Genomic DNA, 16,712 nt, shown 5'->3' with positions numbered 1-16,712 from the left:
GTTTTTGGTTTTGGGGGTATTTTTGTTGTTATTATTTCACAGTGCTGTATTTGGAACTGAACTCAGGGCTCTTTCATTGAGCTATATCTCTAGTCTTTTAAAAAACGTACATTATTTTTGATGCAGGGTCTTATTACATCACCCAGGCTGAGCTCCAACTTGTAATCCTCCTGCCTCAGCCTCCTAGAGTGCAGAGACTACAAGTGTGCTACACGACACCCACCTCTTAAGAGTGTTAACACTAGTAAAACAGGTTCACTGCTCCCTACAGTCAGGGCTTCATATTTTTAATTTTTTTAAAAATTTTTATATTTTTGGTACCAGGGATCAAACTCAGGTCCTTGTGCTTGTGCAGCAGGCGGCAAAACCACTGTGCTAAATCCCCGACCCAAGTCAGGGCTTCATATTAAGAATGACGGTGCATGACTATCATCCCAGCACCTAGGAGAGACTGAGGCAGGCAGATCAAAATTTCAAGTCTCAAAAAACATTTTTTAAATAAATAAAAATTTCAAGACTCACTTGGACAACTTAAAATGAGGCCTGTCTCAAAAAAAAAAAAAAATGCCTGTCTCAAAAGCAAAGAAATAGGGCTGGGGATTTAGCTCAGTGGTTTCGGCACCTGCTGCGAAAGTGCAAGGACCCGAGTTTGATCCCCCAGTACCAAAAACAAAACAAAACAAAACTGGGCTGGGGGTTTAGCTCAGTGGTTTTGCCGCCTGCTGCACAAGCGCAAGGACCAGAGTTTGATCCCCGGTACCAAAAAAAAAAAAAAGCAAAGAAATAAAACAAAAAACAAGGCAGTATCATTCCCAATAAATGTGAATGAATGTATAATGCTAAATAAACAGAATGTGGGAAATAAGCCACAAGAAACTTCATAACTAAATGAAGGAGTCCAACTGCCACCATCCTAGGTTGACCAGAGACCACATTGTGCCTCTTCCATTCTGCTATGCTTTTTTATCTGCTAAAGATGTATATAATGTGCCTGCCTCGAAAGCTAAGGACCCGAGTTCAATCCCCCGTACCAAAAAAAAAAAAGATGTATATAATGTGAGTTAATAAGGCCCAGTAACCATGGCTACGGCCCATAACTCCCACCATATTCTTCAACCCGGCTCCTGGCAGATAACCACCAGTTCCTGTACTTTCTCAAGCCTTGTCCCTGGCAGGTCACCATAAAAACTACTCACTGAACTCTCCCCCTCAAAAGCCCCATTTTGAACTTTTCTTTTCACAGCACCCGTTTTACACTCATGACCTCATAGCCTGTGCAAGAATTGCTGGTCTGGTCTAAGTGCCAGACGCAATCCCACTCAAGTTTGTTCTAAAATAAACTCATCCTGTTGAGCTTGCACTTTGTTTTTCCTCTTTATTTCCTAACACTGAGTAATTTTTTATTCCCCATGTAGGGGCTTAAATTAATTTAATCTCTACTTTAATCATTAGAGGAATTTCTCCTTATTAAAGAAGACACATCAATATTGGTAACTAAAATCAGCGATTACTTCCTATACAAATAAAACATTCATGAGGTGATAGATGACTGCATGCCACAGTTGATGAGCTAGTTCAGATGTTGAAAAGTTATATTTTTTAGGCCAGGCTTAGTGGCACCTGTAATCCCAACATTCAGGAGGCTGAGGCAGGAGGATTGCACCAAGTGCAAGGCCAGCCTGAACTAACATAGCAAAATCCTGTCTCAGAAAAAAAAAAAGTTACATTTTTTAGGATATTTTGATGGCTCATGACAAAAGTAATGTGGTATTTGGGAAATCAGGGATGTCTTGGGAATATAACAAACATACAGATATGAAAGCTGACAGGGTGGGGGGAGCTTGGTTACCAAAAGACAACACAGTGTTATGAAGTAAAATTAAATCAAATGAGGGGCTGGGGATTTAGCTCAGTGGTTCTGCTGCCTGCCTCACAAGCGTGAGGTCCTGAGTTTGATCACCAGTACCAAAAAAAAAAAAAATCAAATGAAAGATATTTCTTCAGGTTAAAATTAGAGCCACACACAGTAATTGAATTAAATCAGACATCAGTCTCCTCCATACCTCAGCATTAACTAGACATTTCCATTCATCACTTTTATCATAACTATTCTATATCAAAAGATTTTCCTGGGCCAGGGGTTTAGCTCAGTGGCACCGCGCCTGCCTCGCAAGTGCATGGTCCTGAGTTCAATCCCTGTTACCAAAAAAAAAAGTTTTTCCTCCTCATAACTCTTCCTCCATCTGGTTTTAGATGGTTTTTGTCTTATTTAGACACCCTATGGAGGTGCTTCTCACAGTAGAATGTAGACCACCTATAAAGAGGGAATCATTTAGGCCGGGGATTTAGCTCAGTGGTTTCGCCGCTTGGGCGCAAGGACCCAAGTTTGATCCCCAGTACAAAAAAAAAAAAAAAAAAAAGAGGGAATCATTTAGAAAGCTTGTTGAAAATGCAGATTTAAGGGACCTACCCCAGACTTCCAGAATTTAAATCTCTGGAGAGTTAACTCATAAATTGCTTTTAACAAGCTTCCAGATGCTCTGGATGCACACCAAAGTGTACACTACATCTAGTTATCTAGTTATTTTTCATGCCTTAATTATTTTAAAGGAAGTCTATATTGGGGCTGGGATTTGGCTCAGTGGCACTGCACCTGCCTTGCAAGCCAAGGTCCTGAATTCAATCCCCGGTCAAAAAAACCAAGGAAGTCTATATTTACTAATTGAATTCACCTTCATTAATCTAGAACCCTGAGACAAATTCATTTCTTGTTTGGTCTCCACTATCTCAGCCAAGAGTCTACTTCCTTATCTCTTCAATGTTACCTGCCTAGTCCTTATGCAAATGTTAAATTGATCACATCATGACAATACAATTTCTTTTTCCTTCTAAGAAAAATATTAACAGCAGGGGAATTTGTTGAGTGAATCATTAAAAGTTAGATATTAAACTAGGTAAGGTGGGGGCATGTCTGTATTCCTAGAACTCTGGGAGGCTGAGACAGGAGGATCGTTGCCCAGTTCAAGGTCAGCCTGGGCTACACTGTGAGTTCAAGGCCAGCCTGAAGTACACAGTGAGTCCCTGTCTCAAAAAACGAAAGACAAAAAACAAAACACAAAACCTTGTCTCAAAACATAAAAATGGCTGAGGAGCCAGGCCAGGTATGGTGGCATACACCTGTAATCCCAGCACTACCAGCACTTGGGAAGCTGAGGCAAGAGGATCGCATCACTGAGAGTTCAAGGCCAGCCTGGGTTACATGGTGAGTACAAGGCCACCCTGAACTACATAGCGATACTCTGTCTCAAAAAACTTTAAAACAAACATCAAATACATAAATAAGCAAACAAAATGTAATAAATCTATCTGTGAATTAGTTTACAATGACCAAAACATTTATGGTAATGAGATAAGCTAAAAATTGTTAAGCCTTCTATGCAGAGCTTGATCCACCTAAAGCTTTTCTTTCTCTGTAATCAAACAGAAAAGAACCTAAGAACTTCACAGGTTCAATAATTATTTTTTGGTATCGGGGATCGAACTTGGGTCCTTGCACTTTCGAGGCAGGCGGCGGAACCACTGAGCTAAATCCCTGGCCCAATAATTATTTTTTATACTGTCAGAAAGATAAAAATTATCTCCTATAACCACAAGTAACAGGTACATCTTCAGAGGCAAATGCTCCAAAACAGATGACCCTGCACTTTCTTTTTTTTTTTTTTGGTACCAGAGATTGAACTCAGGACCTTGTGCTTTCGAGGCAGGCGTCAGAACCATTGAGCTAAATCCCTGGCCCTGACCCTGCACTTTCTGAGAGAAAAAGATTTGGCTCTTGGCAACCTTAAGAAACAGTCCATCATATACCTGCTTTTTATTTCTTTTGAGCATATGGAAAGTTCTCTGAAAGGTGTTATCACTTTAAAAGTATCTCATTACTAACACTGAGCAAATCAGTACTAAATGTTGCAGCCATTCATAAAATGTCTTCCAAGGTACTTAAAACAACAAAAAAGAGGGCCAGGGATTTAGCTCAGTGGTTTCGCCACCTGCTGTGCAAGCACAAGGACCTGAGTTCGATCCCTGGTACCAAAAAAAAAAAAAACCCAAAAAAACAAAAAACAATCATACTGCTGGGTGTGGTGGTGCACTTGTGCCTGTAATGCTAGCTAGCACTAGGGAAGCTGAGGAAGGAGGATTGCTGCAAGTTCCAGGCTGGCTTGGGCAACACAGTGAATTTTTGGTAACAGGGATCAAATTCGAGACCTTGCGCTTGTAAGGCAGGCAGTGGAACCACTGAGCTAAATCCCTGGCCCATGATTGTTTTCGAAAAACTATACATTTGTGTATTTACATGAACATGAAGGTATACAAAAATGTCTGGAAATAAGCTGGGGTGGTGGCGCATATCTATAATTCCAGAACTTGGGAGGCTATACATTCATGTACGAAAATATCACATTGAAACCTAACTTATTATAAAATTCATAGGCACTAATAAAAATAAATTCATGGGCTGGGGGATTTAGCTCAGTGGTTTCGCCGCCTGCAGCACAACTGCAAGGACCTGAGTTCGATCCCCAGTACCAAAAAAAAAAAAAAAGAATATGAATAAATTCAGTAATTGACTTAAAAAAATATCTTGGGCTGGGTGCTATGGCATGTGTCTGTAGTCCCAGCTACTCAGAAAGCTGAGGCAGGAGGATGGCTTGTGCCCAGGAGTTGAAGATCAGCCTTGACAATATAGTAATACCCTGTCTCCTAAGTGGTATGGCATATGTTTAGCGTGTGAAAGGTCCTGGGTTTAATCCTCAGTATTTAAAACAAACAAACAAACAAACAAAAAAAACAATGCCATGAATTGCTTTTTCTGTTTATTTTTGTGGTACTGGGAAAGCAAACCCAGGAGTGCTCTACCAATGAACTATGTCCTCAGCCTTCTCTATGTTTTAGGCTGATAAAGGGTCTTGTTAAATTGCCCAAGTAGGGTTCAAATTTGGGGTCCTCCTGCCTCCCCAGTTGCTGAGATTACAGGCTCTGAAGTTCGAGTTCAACCTGGGCAATCTTGCCTCAAAATAAAAATTAAAAGCTGGGAATGAGCAATGGGAGTGTTTACCAAGCATGCCCAAGGCCATAGGTTAGACACTCAAACCCCTCCAATGGCTTCCCATCTCATTCAGAAAACCTAAAATCCCTTACCATGACTAATGCCAAATCTCTGTGTTCTCTGTTTAACTCCTTGACATCAGCTCATGAGCTTCTACCATTATCCCATGCTCCAGCAAGACTAGCCTACTTGCTGTTCTGATGTCTACCTGGTTATTTTCTTTAGATCTTTGCTCAAATGTCCCTTAATCAGAGAGGTCTTTCTAGCCAGGCTTGTTGGCACATGCCTATAATCCCAGCACTCAGGAGGCTGAGGCAGGAGAATTATTATAAATTCAAGGCCTACCTGGACTACATAGTGAGTTCAAGGCCAGCCTGAACTATACAGCGAGACCCTGTCTCAAAACACAATAAAATAGTGACAGGGATTTAGTTCAGTGGTGCCCCACCTGGCTCGTATCACAAGCGCAAGGCCCTGAGTTCAATCCCTGGTATCAAACACAAAACAACAACAACAACAAAATGTTCCACATTCTGGGCAATACACTGATTTAGCAAAGCGCTTTCTCAAAATAAAAAAAGGGCAGGGGCTGGGGATGGAGCTCAGTGCAATGAGCTCTCGGTTCAATCCTCAGTACCGGGAAAAAAAAAATTGAATTGCTTTCTGCCTACTCCCCTTTATTTTTTATTTACTACTATTACTACCATGACCACTATCAGCAGCAGCAGCAGCAACAGCAACAGCAGCACTGGAACTGAACCCAGGGAGGACATTCACCCTGAGCTACATCCCCACATCCCCAGCCTTTTTTTTTTTTTAATTTTTGAAGCAGGGTCTTACTAAGTCACTAAGTGACCTAGGATGAGCTTGAATTTATGATCATCTGCCAGCCTTAACTTCCCAGAGTGTTGTGATTACAGGTGTGCAACACAATGCCTGGCTATAAGGGAAGTGGCTCTATCAGTGAGCTATAGCCCAGTTTGAGGAGGGTTCAGACAGCGTTTCACTACAGCCCAGGCTAGCCTCAAACTTGATTCCCTTGCCTCAACCTCCCAACCAACTAAGATTACAGGTGACTGCCACCACATCCAGTTCTAAAAGACATTTTTGGGGTATTTTTGTTTTTGTTCTGGGTTTTGGGGGTTTTTCTGCAGTACTGGGATGGAAGCCAGGGCCTTTGCACTGATCTATATTCCCAGCCTTTTATATTTATTACTATACATACATAATTATTATTAAATATATATTTATTTATCACTAAAATGTCCAGGCTTGGCTTGAAGTTGTGACCTTCCTGCCTCATGCTTCCACAGTGCTGGAATTACGTGTGTGTGAAGCCAACAGAAAACTTTTTGATAGTAGCAGTGTTTTTGCGGCGGGGGGGGGGGGGGTGTGTTTTGGTTTTTTTGGTGCCAGGGATTGAACTCGGATCCTTCCGATTGCGCAGCAGGCGGCGGAACCACTGACCCAAATCCCCAGCCCCAGTAGCAGTATTTTTGAAAGCTGACCAATAGCACACACTAGCTAATTCTATGCCTAGCTATATGCCCAACAAAAAGACACATATGTGGACCCAGTGGCACATGCCTCTACAAGCTACTTAGAAGGCTGAGGCAGAGGATCTCAAGTTTGAGGCCAGCCTGGGTAACTAAACAAGACCTTGTCTCAAAATAAAATTTATGGGGCCGGGGATTTAGGTCAGTGGTTCCGCGACCTGCCTTGCAGGTACAAGGTCCCGAGTTCGATCTCTGGTACCAAAAATATATAAATAAATACAATAAAATAAAATTCATGGTGCACGCTTGTAATCCACCACTTGGGAGGGTGAGGCAGGAGGATCACCTTAAGTTCAAGGCCAGCCTGGGCTACATAGTGAGTTCAAGGCCAGCCTGAACTAATAGTGAGACCCTATCTCAAATAAATAAATAAATAAATAAATAAAATTTTTAAATGCTGGGGGTATGGTTCAGTGGTACAGTGCCACACACACACAGAGCCATAAATACATTAGCAGGTGTGAGGACCTGCGTGCAATACCAAGCACACACACAAAAAAGGATATGTGTACCCAAAAACACAGAGACTGTTCCTTGCAGTATTATTCCTAATAGGTAAAAACTAAAAACAATCATAATATCCATCAACAGAATGGACTAATTATAGTATATAAATGGAATTCCATTCAGCAATGAGAATGAACTACATGAGAACACATCGTATTACTACTGAACAAAAGAAGCCAGATACAGAATACAAAGTATATGATTTTATTTATTTTTTGGTACTGGGAATTGAACTTAGGACCTTGCTTTTGGACTTTATATAATCTTCAAAAAAGAAAAAAATAACTGACAGGTGAGGTGTGCTTCTGAAGTGGGTACTGTTAAGGTTTATATCTTGATTCATATAGTAATTACATAGGTATGATCACTTTGTGAAAATTAATTTAGCTGTAGATTTACGATATATGTACATTTTACTTGCTTAATAAAATTTATGTAAAGTGGAAATAAAACAATAAGAAAATAAAACTACATTCCAAAAATCTGTCATATCTAGTACTTTGTTTTTTGGTACCAGGGATCGAACTCTGGACCTTGCGCTTGTGAGGCAGGCGGCAGTACCACTGAGCTAAATCCCTGGCCCTCTAGTACTTACTTTTTAAACATTCTTCTATTATAGGCCATAAGCAAAAAATATTTTCATTTATAACTCAAGATTGATTTTGGTGTTTTTGTTTTGTTTGGTTTGGAACCGGGGATCAAACAGGTCCTTGTGCTTGCACAGCAGGTGGCTAAACTACTGAGCTAAATCGCCCGTCCTATAACTCAAGGATTGGCTAAAGACACAACTTGAGGGGCCAGGGATTTACCTCAGTGGTTCCAGCGTCTGCCTCGCAGGCACAAGGTCCCAAGTTCAATTCCCAGTACCAAAAAAAAAAAAGGCACAACTCGAGCAATCAACCCCAGGTTCCTTTCTCACTAAGCTACACTTGTCTACCAAGATCCAAGAACATTTTTTTTAAGAGTAGGAAGAATTTCTTTCTTTCTTTTTTTTTTTGGTACTGGGGATCGAAGTCAGGACCTTGTGCTTGCGAGGCAGGCACTGGAACCACTGAGCTAAATCCCAGGCCCTAGGAAGAATTTATTGAAAGATATCTTCTGTCTAGGAGAGACAGAAGGGGGACCAGAAAGTGGGTTGCCCCGAACATTTTTTCAATAAGGAAAAATTTACGCAACTTTTCAGACAGACCTTTCCCCTACAAGTTTTTTTTTCTAAAATATCACTATTCAGTTCCCAGGACTCAAAAGCCTAAGGCAGGAGGACAGCCAAGAGTTTGAGGCTAGCCTGGGCTACATAGTGAGTTCAAGTACAGTCCAAACTACAAAAACAAAAAAATCTGGGGCCGGGATTTAGCTCAGTGGTTCTACCGCCTGCCTCGCAAGCACAAGGTCCTCCCTGGTACCAAAAAAAAAAAAAATCTAGGGCTGGGATTTAGCTCAGAGGTGCCTGCCTTGAAAGTACAAGGTCCTGAGTTCAATCCCTAGTATCAAAAAAAATCTAAAGCCTTATTTCCCCCTTACTCTGTGGGATCGGAATCAGTCCGTCACGTTCTAATTTTTCTTTTTTGTACTGGGGATCAAATTCAGGACCTTTCGCTTGAGAGGCAGGCTCGGTGCCACTGAGACAAACCCCCGGCCCACGTTCTAATATTTAACTCGCATGGACTGTCTGCCCAATTTCCCTATAATTGAGAAGAGTTCACATGTAAACAGGACTGATCTTGCAAATGAATAAATGTACAAAGAGATCTTTTCCTTAAAACAAGTTGGTGCTCCTCCACACATACTCAAACTCTCACACAATAAATTAATTCCTCCTACAGTATTTGATTAACAACAACAACAAAAATAATGCCTGAGCAGCCTCTAAGCCAGTCAAACCAATTAAATCCTACTAGGACCCCAATTTCTTAATTTTGATAGAAGTGTAAATAAACTACTCTTGGTATATTTATAAATCCTTGCCAACCTTCCCAGATAATACTGTCACACTTAGTTCTAAATCTGCATTTATGTAAATGTGCTACAATTTTTTAAAAAGCTGTGATTACTGTACATTACAGTTTTCATTCCCACACCAAATATGTGCTATTAAATACTGGGGGACTGCCGGGCATAGTGGTGCATCCCTATAATCCCAGAACACTGGGAGGCTGAGGCAGAAGAATCCACAAGTTCAAAGCCAGCCTGGGCAACTTACTGAGTTAGCAAGACTGTCTTAAAATTCATCACACACCCCCCCACCAAAAGAAGGCTGGGACTGGGTTCAATCCAAAATACCACTCCAGGGCCAGGGATTTAGCTCAATGGCACTACTTTGTCTGCCTCACAAGTGCAAGGTCCTGAGTTTGATCCCTGGTACCAAAAAAACCAAACTAATTTCATTACAAGAGCAGCAAAGTAGACACAAGGAAAGACACACTGGAAGCTCTCTGAGGATGGGGATTGCATCCTAACCCTCTTAGCAGCCCCACAGCTCCATCATGCAGATATCAGTGAATGACTGACTTCACTTAAGACTAGGGTGGACCTGCTGTGCAAGCATAAGGACCCAAGTTTGATCCCCAGTACCAAAAAAAAAAAAAGGACTAGGGTGGAAATTTTTACTTTATCTGTAGTGCTTTTTTTGTTTTTTGGGGGCAGGGTCTTGCTATGTAGTTCAGACTAGCCTTGAACTCACCATATAAGTCCAGGGTGGCTTTGAACTTGTGGTGATCCTCCTGCCTCAGCCTCCCAAGTGCTGGGATTACAGGCATGCACTACCATGCCCATCTTAAATTTTTTTTGGGGGGGGTACTGGGAATAGAACTTGGCCTTGCACTTGTCAGGCAGGTGCTGTGTTGCTGAGCTACATTCCTGGCCCCCATCTTAAATTTTTAAATATATTTATGTATTACTTGTATAAAACAAAGTAAATATGAAAAGAAGGGGGCACAATATCTCTGAGTGTACTGTAGTAATACTGGCCATTGCTGCTCAGTTTTCATATTAAATTGCTTCTCTTCAATTTCTATGGATATTTTTTCCCACAACTATGGAAATCACTACAAATTATGAAACAAAGTTTGTACAATAACACTGTTCAAAACCTTTTTACAGGTGAGGATTCAGCTGAGGGGCAAGCCTGCCTCACAAGTGAAAGGTCCTGAGTTCGGTCCATGGTACAAAACAAAACAAAACAAAAAAAAAAAACATGCTTTTTTTTTTTTGGTACCGGGGATCATCGAACTCGGGTCCTTGCGCTTGAAAGGCAGGCGGCAGAACCACTGAGCTAAATCCCTGGACCAAAACCATGCTTTTTAACAGTCCCTATACTAATTCTCACTTCATCAGGAAGATAGGAGAGGTAATAGTTGTCTATATTTCACAAATAATGAATTGTTCAAGATTGCACTACTTTTGAAATGGAGATGAGACGAACGATTGGGATGACAAACATTGTCTTCTTTTTTTTTTTGTGGTACTAGCACTTAACTCTGGACCTTGCACCTGTGAGGCAGGCAGCAGCACCACTGAGCTAAATCCCCAGCCCAACATCTTCTTTTACACCTGTATCAAAAAGAGAAGGCCCGGGATTTAGCTCAGTGGTGCCGCTGGCTGCCTCAAAAGCCCAAGGTCCCAAGTTCGATCTCCAGTACCAAAAAAAAAAAAAAAAAAGAGGCTGTACCTGGGGTAGTACACATCTGTAATCTTGGAACTCAAGAGGCTGAAGCAGGAAGACAGCCAAGACTGAGACCAGCCTGAGCTACACAGCAAGACTCTGTCTTTAAAAAAAAAAAAAAATGGGATTGGGGCAGTTTCCTCACACAATTCCAAGTCCCAAAAAGATAAACCCCTGTGTACTAGCTATGGGATGCCCAGCAAATCACGTAATTTCTGAACCACTCTTCTTACAAGAAAAAAAGGACAAGGATACTACCTATCTCACTTGATTGCTACAAAAATTAGATGATGCAAAAATTGTTATGACAGGCCGAGGGTTAGCTCAGTGGTTCCGCTGCCTGCTCTGCAAGCGAAAGGTCCTGAGTTTGATCCCTGGTACCAAAAAAAAAAAAAAGAGCTGGGATGTAGCTTAGTGCAAAGACCCTGGGTTCGATCACAAGTACAGCCAAAAGGGAGGTGGGGGGCGGTTTACAGCTCAGTGTGAAGGCCCTGGGTTCATACCCAGCACAGCCCCCAAAAAAGTACAAATGACTTGTATATAAATGTTTAGACTTTAACAATCACCAAAACAGGGGCCAGGGATTTAGCTCAGTGGCACTGTGCCTGCCTCACAAGCACAAGGTCCTGAGTTCACTCCCCCGACCAAAAAAACAATCACCAAAATAGCCAGGTGTGATGGTGCAAGCCTGTAATCCCAGCACTCAGGAGGCTGAGGCATGAGGATAACTTCGAGTTTGAGGCCAGTCTCAAAAAAACAAAAAATCTGGACCAGGGATTTAGCTCAGTGGTTTTGCCGCCTGCTGCACAAGCACAAGGACCGGAGTTCGATCCCCAGTACCAAGAAAAAACAAAACAAAACAAAACAATTCTCTCAACAATGAACCTCACAAACAGTATATAACATACAGCATAAATGTGCAGTAGGCTATACCATTTAGGTTTGTCCAAGTACACTTTATGATGTCCACTTAATAACAAAATCAACTAATGATGCATTTCTCAGAACATATTCCTATAATTAATACATGATGACTGCATATACCAAGACCAACACAGGAGAAAGTTAAAGGGGAGCTCTAAGTAGCTGGGTAATGCCAAAGAAGCTAAGACCATGACCTCCTCCCTCACCATTCTCATGTCCCTCTCTTGATCACCTCTACCTTTAAAGTAGGCCATAAAAATGACTTGCTTCCTGAGCCAGGCGTGGTGGTACACACTTGTAATCTCAGCATTCTGGAGGCTAAGGCACAAGGAAGGAAAGTTTGAGCCCAATGTGCTGCTGGGCAACTTAGTGACTTATTAGAAAGTCCCTGTCTTAGGCCGAGGTAAGTAAGGTCTTGAGTTCTATCTCTGGTATCAAAAAAAAAAGATGAATTGCTTTCTACCAGCCTTCTCCCCTCAAAGATGGCTCCACTTCTCTAAATGGAAACAAAAGCAAAGACAAGAAATCTGACTGGGAGCTGGGTGTGGCAGGGATGTAGGAATGTAGCTCAATGTGAAGGCCTGGGTTCAATCCCTATTACCACAAAAGAAAGGAGTAGGGGTGGAGAAGAAAGGGAGGGAGGGAGGAAGGGAAAGGGAGAGAGAAAAAAAATTCTCCCTAGGGGTATAACTCAGTGTACAGCACTTGCCGGCAAGCATGAAGCCCTAGGGTTGATTCACTATCTCCTTTAAAAAAAAGAAAAAAGAAAAAAAAAAAAAAGACAAATTCCTGCCACATTTTTAGTAGTGAAAAATGTCACTAGTTATATTATCTTTTATTTGGTGAGGTAGAGAGGGACAATAGGTAGTAGTAAAGAGACAGTAACCTACAGTTTAAAACAAGTGAATTAAAGAAGGCTACAGGTATGACTAGTGTAGCTCTCAGGATATGAGGCCAAAATGAATAAATCTGTGCTATTTGAATGTGTCTGTTCTCATGTGGGTTTGAAAAATTAAAAGCAGGCAAGGTCTCTGCATAGCTGCCTAAGTTAACAAAGGAATAAGGGAAACATTTGTAAGAGAGGAAAAGGTCAAGAGTGTGTCAGGGGAGCTGTGCAATGTCTGATACTAACTTTGATTTCTGTATTTAATTACACCAATACAAAATAGAGGGAAAGAATTAAATCTTTTTTTTTGAGCCAAGGTCTATGTAGTCCAGGCTGTCCTTGATCTCGTGGTGATCTTTCTGCCTCTGACTCCTGACTACTGGGATTACAGACATGCACCATTATGCCTGGCAAGAAATAAATCTTATTTGGGGAGAGGGGTTACTGGGAATTGAACTCTGGAACTTACACTTGTCAGGCAGACACAACACCACTGAGCTAAACCCTCGGCCCCAAGAAATAAATCTTTTTTTCAGTACCAGGGATCGAACTTGGGTCCTTGCGCTTGCAGGGCAGGCGGTGGAACCACTGAGCTAAATCCCCAGCCCATAAAAAATAAATCTTAAAAAGCAAAATAAAGGTTCAGTGCACAGACCATCTTCCATAACTGATGATCTATATTTGACAGCTCCTCATAGCCATGCAAAATTAACACGAACATTTCTTGGGCTTTTGATGTTCACTGCCATCATCTGCTTCACTGTTAAGATCAAGAAACATATGGGATGAACTGGTAAAGGCTGCTGAGGGTTTCTGTTGTATCCCTCCCCCCAGTACATCACTAAGGCCAATTTATGACACCTCTGAACAAGTATACTTCTAGTATAGCCATCTTTAAATCTTATCTTAGTTCCTTTCCTCAACTGCCACCAAGGTGCCCGCCAAGGTTCTTCTGAGGGAGTGAAGGGTTTGTTGGGGTGAGGCCCTCATTTCATCTGGCGGCGACTAGCAGGGCACCACTGCACCACCAGCCCACACCACAGCCTCCATCTCCCTCCCTACTGCCTGCATCTACTCTGCCCTTATCCTCCACAAGGAGGAGGTGACCATTAAGGAGGGTAAGATCAATGCCCTCATTAAAGAGGCTGGTGTCAGTCACAAATCTTTTTGGCCCGGCTTATTTGCAAAGGCCCTGGTCAATGTCAACATTAGGAGCCTCATCTGCAATCTAGGGGCTGGTGGCCCTGCTGCTGCAGCTGGTGCTACACCTGCAGGAGGCTCTGCCTTCTCCACCACCGCTGCCCCAGCTGAGAAGGTAGAAACAAAGAAAGAAGAATCTGAGGAGTCTGATGATGACATGGGCTTTGGACTTTTTGTTTAACCCTCATTTTGTAACATGTTCAATAAAATCTGAACAGCTAAAAAAAAGATTTAATTCTTTATTTAATTTTTTTTTTGGTACTAGAGATCAAACTCAGGTCCTTGCGCTTGCACAGCAGGTGGTGAAACCACTGAGCTAAATCGCCAGCCCAAAGATTTAATTCTTAAACTTAACTTTTTTTTTTTTTTTTTTTTTTTTGTACTGGGGATTGAACTCGGGACCTTGCGCTTGCAAGGCAGGCGCCGGAACCACTGAGCTAAATCCCCAGCCCAACTTAACTTTTTTTTTTTGAGATAGGGTCTCGCTATATTGCCCAGAATGATGGCCTCCATCTCTCTCTATCCCCCTACCTTGGCCTCTTAAGTACTGGAATAACAGATGTGTGCCACCACATTTGGCTCTTGGATTTTTTTTTTTTTAATAGTCTCACTATGTAGTATAGGATGGCCTCAAATTCACAGATTCTCCTACCTCTGCCTCCCAAGTGCTGGGATTACAGGCATGCATGTGCACGATCATACCCAGCTCTTGGATACTTTTTAATAAGAGGTAAATCAGGCACAGTGGTAAATGTCTTTAATCCCAGCTATTCAGGGAGCTGAGGTAGGAGAACCACAAATTTGAGTCCACCTGGGCAGCTTGGCAAGATACTCTCTCTAAATAAAAGCTCTGGGGATGTAGGTCAGTGGTAGAGCAATTAACTGCCTACCATGTGCTAGGCCCTGAGTTCAATTCTCAGCACCACAAAAATAAAAATACGTAAATAAGAATAACCATTAGGAAAAAAACTAAAGAAAGATAACAGAAATTTTAATATCTTCAGGGAGCTCTGGGCTTCCCTAGAATATATGTCTAAAAATCTCTAATTTGCTAAAAAGGAGCCAAGTACAAGAAAGTAAAAATAGTGAGCATTTAACACTGATTTCAATGTACAGCAAATGAACTTTGACACTACACTGAACTAGGTATGTAGAGTACGTAGATATAAACAGTATGTAGTCAGGTGTGATGGCACGTGCCACCTATAATCCCAGGACTAGGGAGGCTTAGGCAGGAGAATCGCCAGGAGTCTGAGGCCAGCCTGTGATACACAATGAGTTCAAGGCCTGCCTGAACTACACTGTAAGACTCTATCTCAAAAAAATTAATGCATGATAGGGATTTAGCTCACTGGCACCATATCTGTCTTGCAAGCACAAGGTCCTGAGTTCGAACTCCGGTACCACAAAAGATAAATCAATAAATAAATGCATGATAAACAAACAAACAAACAGTATTCGAGGCCAGCCTGGGCTACATAGTGAGACTGTTTCAAAAAACAAAAAAGAGGGCCAGGGATTTACCTCAGTGGTTTCGTCGCCTGCTACACAAGCTCAAGGACCCGAGTTCGATCTCTGGTACCAAAAAAAACAAACAAAAAAGATTTTTAAAAAGAATTAAACTGGACTTAAAAATCATATTCAGTTGACATATCTGCTACGGACTCTTTCAAAATGTTTAATTTTATGGAAAACTAGCCCCTAGAATTTCACACAGCCTTAAGGCCTTCAGAGACCAGAGATAAAGGCAAAAAGCTACTTAATCAACTATAACACCCAGAAACATGGTCGTCACATATACCTACACTAGCTCATATTGCACACGTGCACCATCAGCATAGCACTATTAAGGCCCCTTCTTTGGTAATCTTACCAAAGTATGGATAAATAAGTAAGGGAGAGGTTGTCTCTCATTAGCTTTCAAGCTTTCAGGGACTTCAAGTAAATCCTTAAAATCCAACTGTCACTTTCCATACTATGAGGTTCAAAATAATTCTTTAAAACTAAGGAATGAGAATAAAACTGGAAAAGAGAATCCTTACTTCCTTACTTCTCTCCTGTCTTCCTTACTTTGAAAGCGATAGGAATTTAGTGAATTAACTCATCTTGATCCTACTGTTCCATTTATTCATTATACACTATCATTTAAACTATCCTTCCTAAAGATATTCATTAAATTCAAATAATTGATCACAAAGTCTGTATTTAAATACACCCTGGGAGGGCCAGGAATTTAGCTCAGTGGTTTCGCCACCTGCTGCACAAGCGCAAGCACCTGAGTTCCAGCCCCGGTACCAAAAAAAAAACCAGAATACCATAAATACACCCTGGGAGTATATGTAGCACAGTAGTAGAGCCCTTGCCTAGCATGTATTGCGAACCTTGGTTCCAGGATGGAACCCTACTCAACAGATTTAGTACTCAAGAACAAGCTTAACATCAAACTCTGATTTTTTTTTTTTTTTGCCCAGTGCTGGAGATCAAACCCAGAGCATCATGTATGCTAGGCAAGCACTCTGCCAGTGAGCTATATCCCCAGCCTCTACTTACTTTTAAGATCTATTCCCCTGTGGGAAAGCCAACTGGTTCCAAACCACCATAAATTTATTCAAAAATCCAAGAGAAAGAAAAAGCCCAACATTGGGGCAGAAGCCCTCTGGGAGGCCAAGGCAGACCGATTATAAATTCAAGGCCAGCCTAGGCAACTTAGCAAGACTCTCAAAATAACAATATAAAAAAGAGCTGGGAAAGTAGCTCAATGTGAAGACCCTGGCGACAATGCCCAGCACACACACACACACACACACACACACACACACACAAAATGAAGACAAAGGGTCTAAAACATGATTCAAACTCATAAATTTCATCTCT

At 41.6% G+C, this 16,712-nt stretch overlaps 2 protein-coding genes across 14 annotated transcripts in view; one reads left to right on the top strand and one right to left on the bottom strand.

The window, feature by feature from the left end:
* Positions 1 to 14,019, top strand: part of LOC106007969 (large ribosomal subunit protein P1-like) — a 51,447-nt gene extending 37,428 nt beyond the window's left edge. Inside the window, exon 2 of the mRNA XM_087188574.1 lies at positions 13,670 to 14,019. Coding sequence (XP_087044700.1) covers positions 13,670 to 14,019 — 350 coding nt within the window. The remainder of the gene's footprint in view (positions 1 to 13,669) is intronic.
* Cbfa2t2 (CBFA2/RUNX1 partner transcriptional co-repressor 2) overlaps positions 1 to 16,712 on the bottom strand; it is a 134,954-nt gene that overhangs the window by 112,008 nt on the left and 6,234 nt on the right. For 2 of the 13 annotated variants that reach the window (XM_087188875.1, XM_087188874.1), the window contains exon 2: positions 15,363 to 15,413. The exons of the other annotated variants lie outside the window; for them this stretch is intronic. The gene's annotated coding sequence lies outside the window, so the exon portion shown is untranslated. The remainder of the gene's footprint in view (positions 1 to 15,362; positions 15,414 to 16,712) is intronic. 13 annotated transcript variants of the gene reach the window in all.

Source organism: Heterocephalus glaber, unplaced genomic scaffold, assembly GCF_053883595.1.
Source record: "Heterocephalus glaber isolate CG9 unplaced genomic scaffold, H.glaber_assembly_v1.0 deba00001532, whole genome shotgun sequence".
Taxonomy (NCBI): Eukaryota; Metazoa; Chordata; class Mammalia; order Rodentia; family Bathyergidae; genus Heterocephalus; species Heterocephalus glaber.
This window is presented reverse-complemented; position numbering and strand designations above follow the sequence as displayed.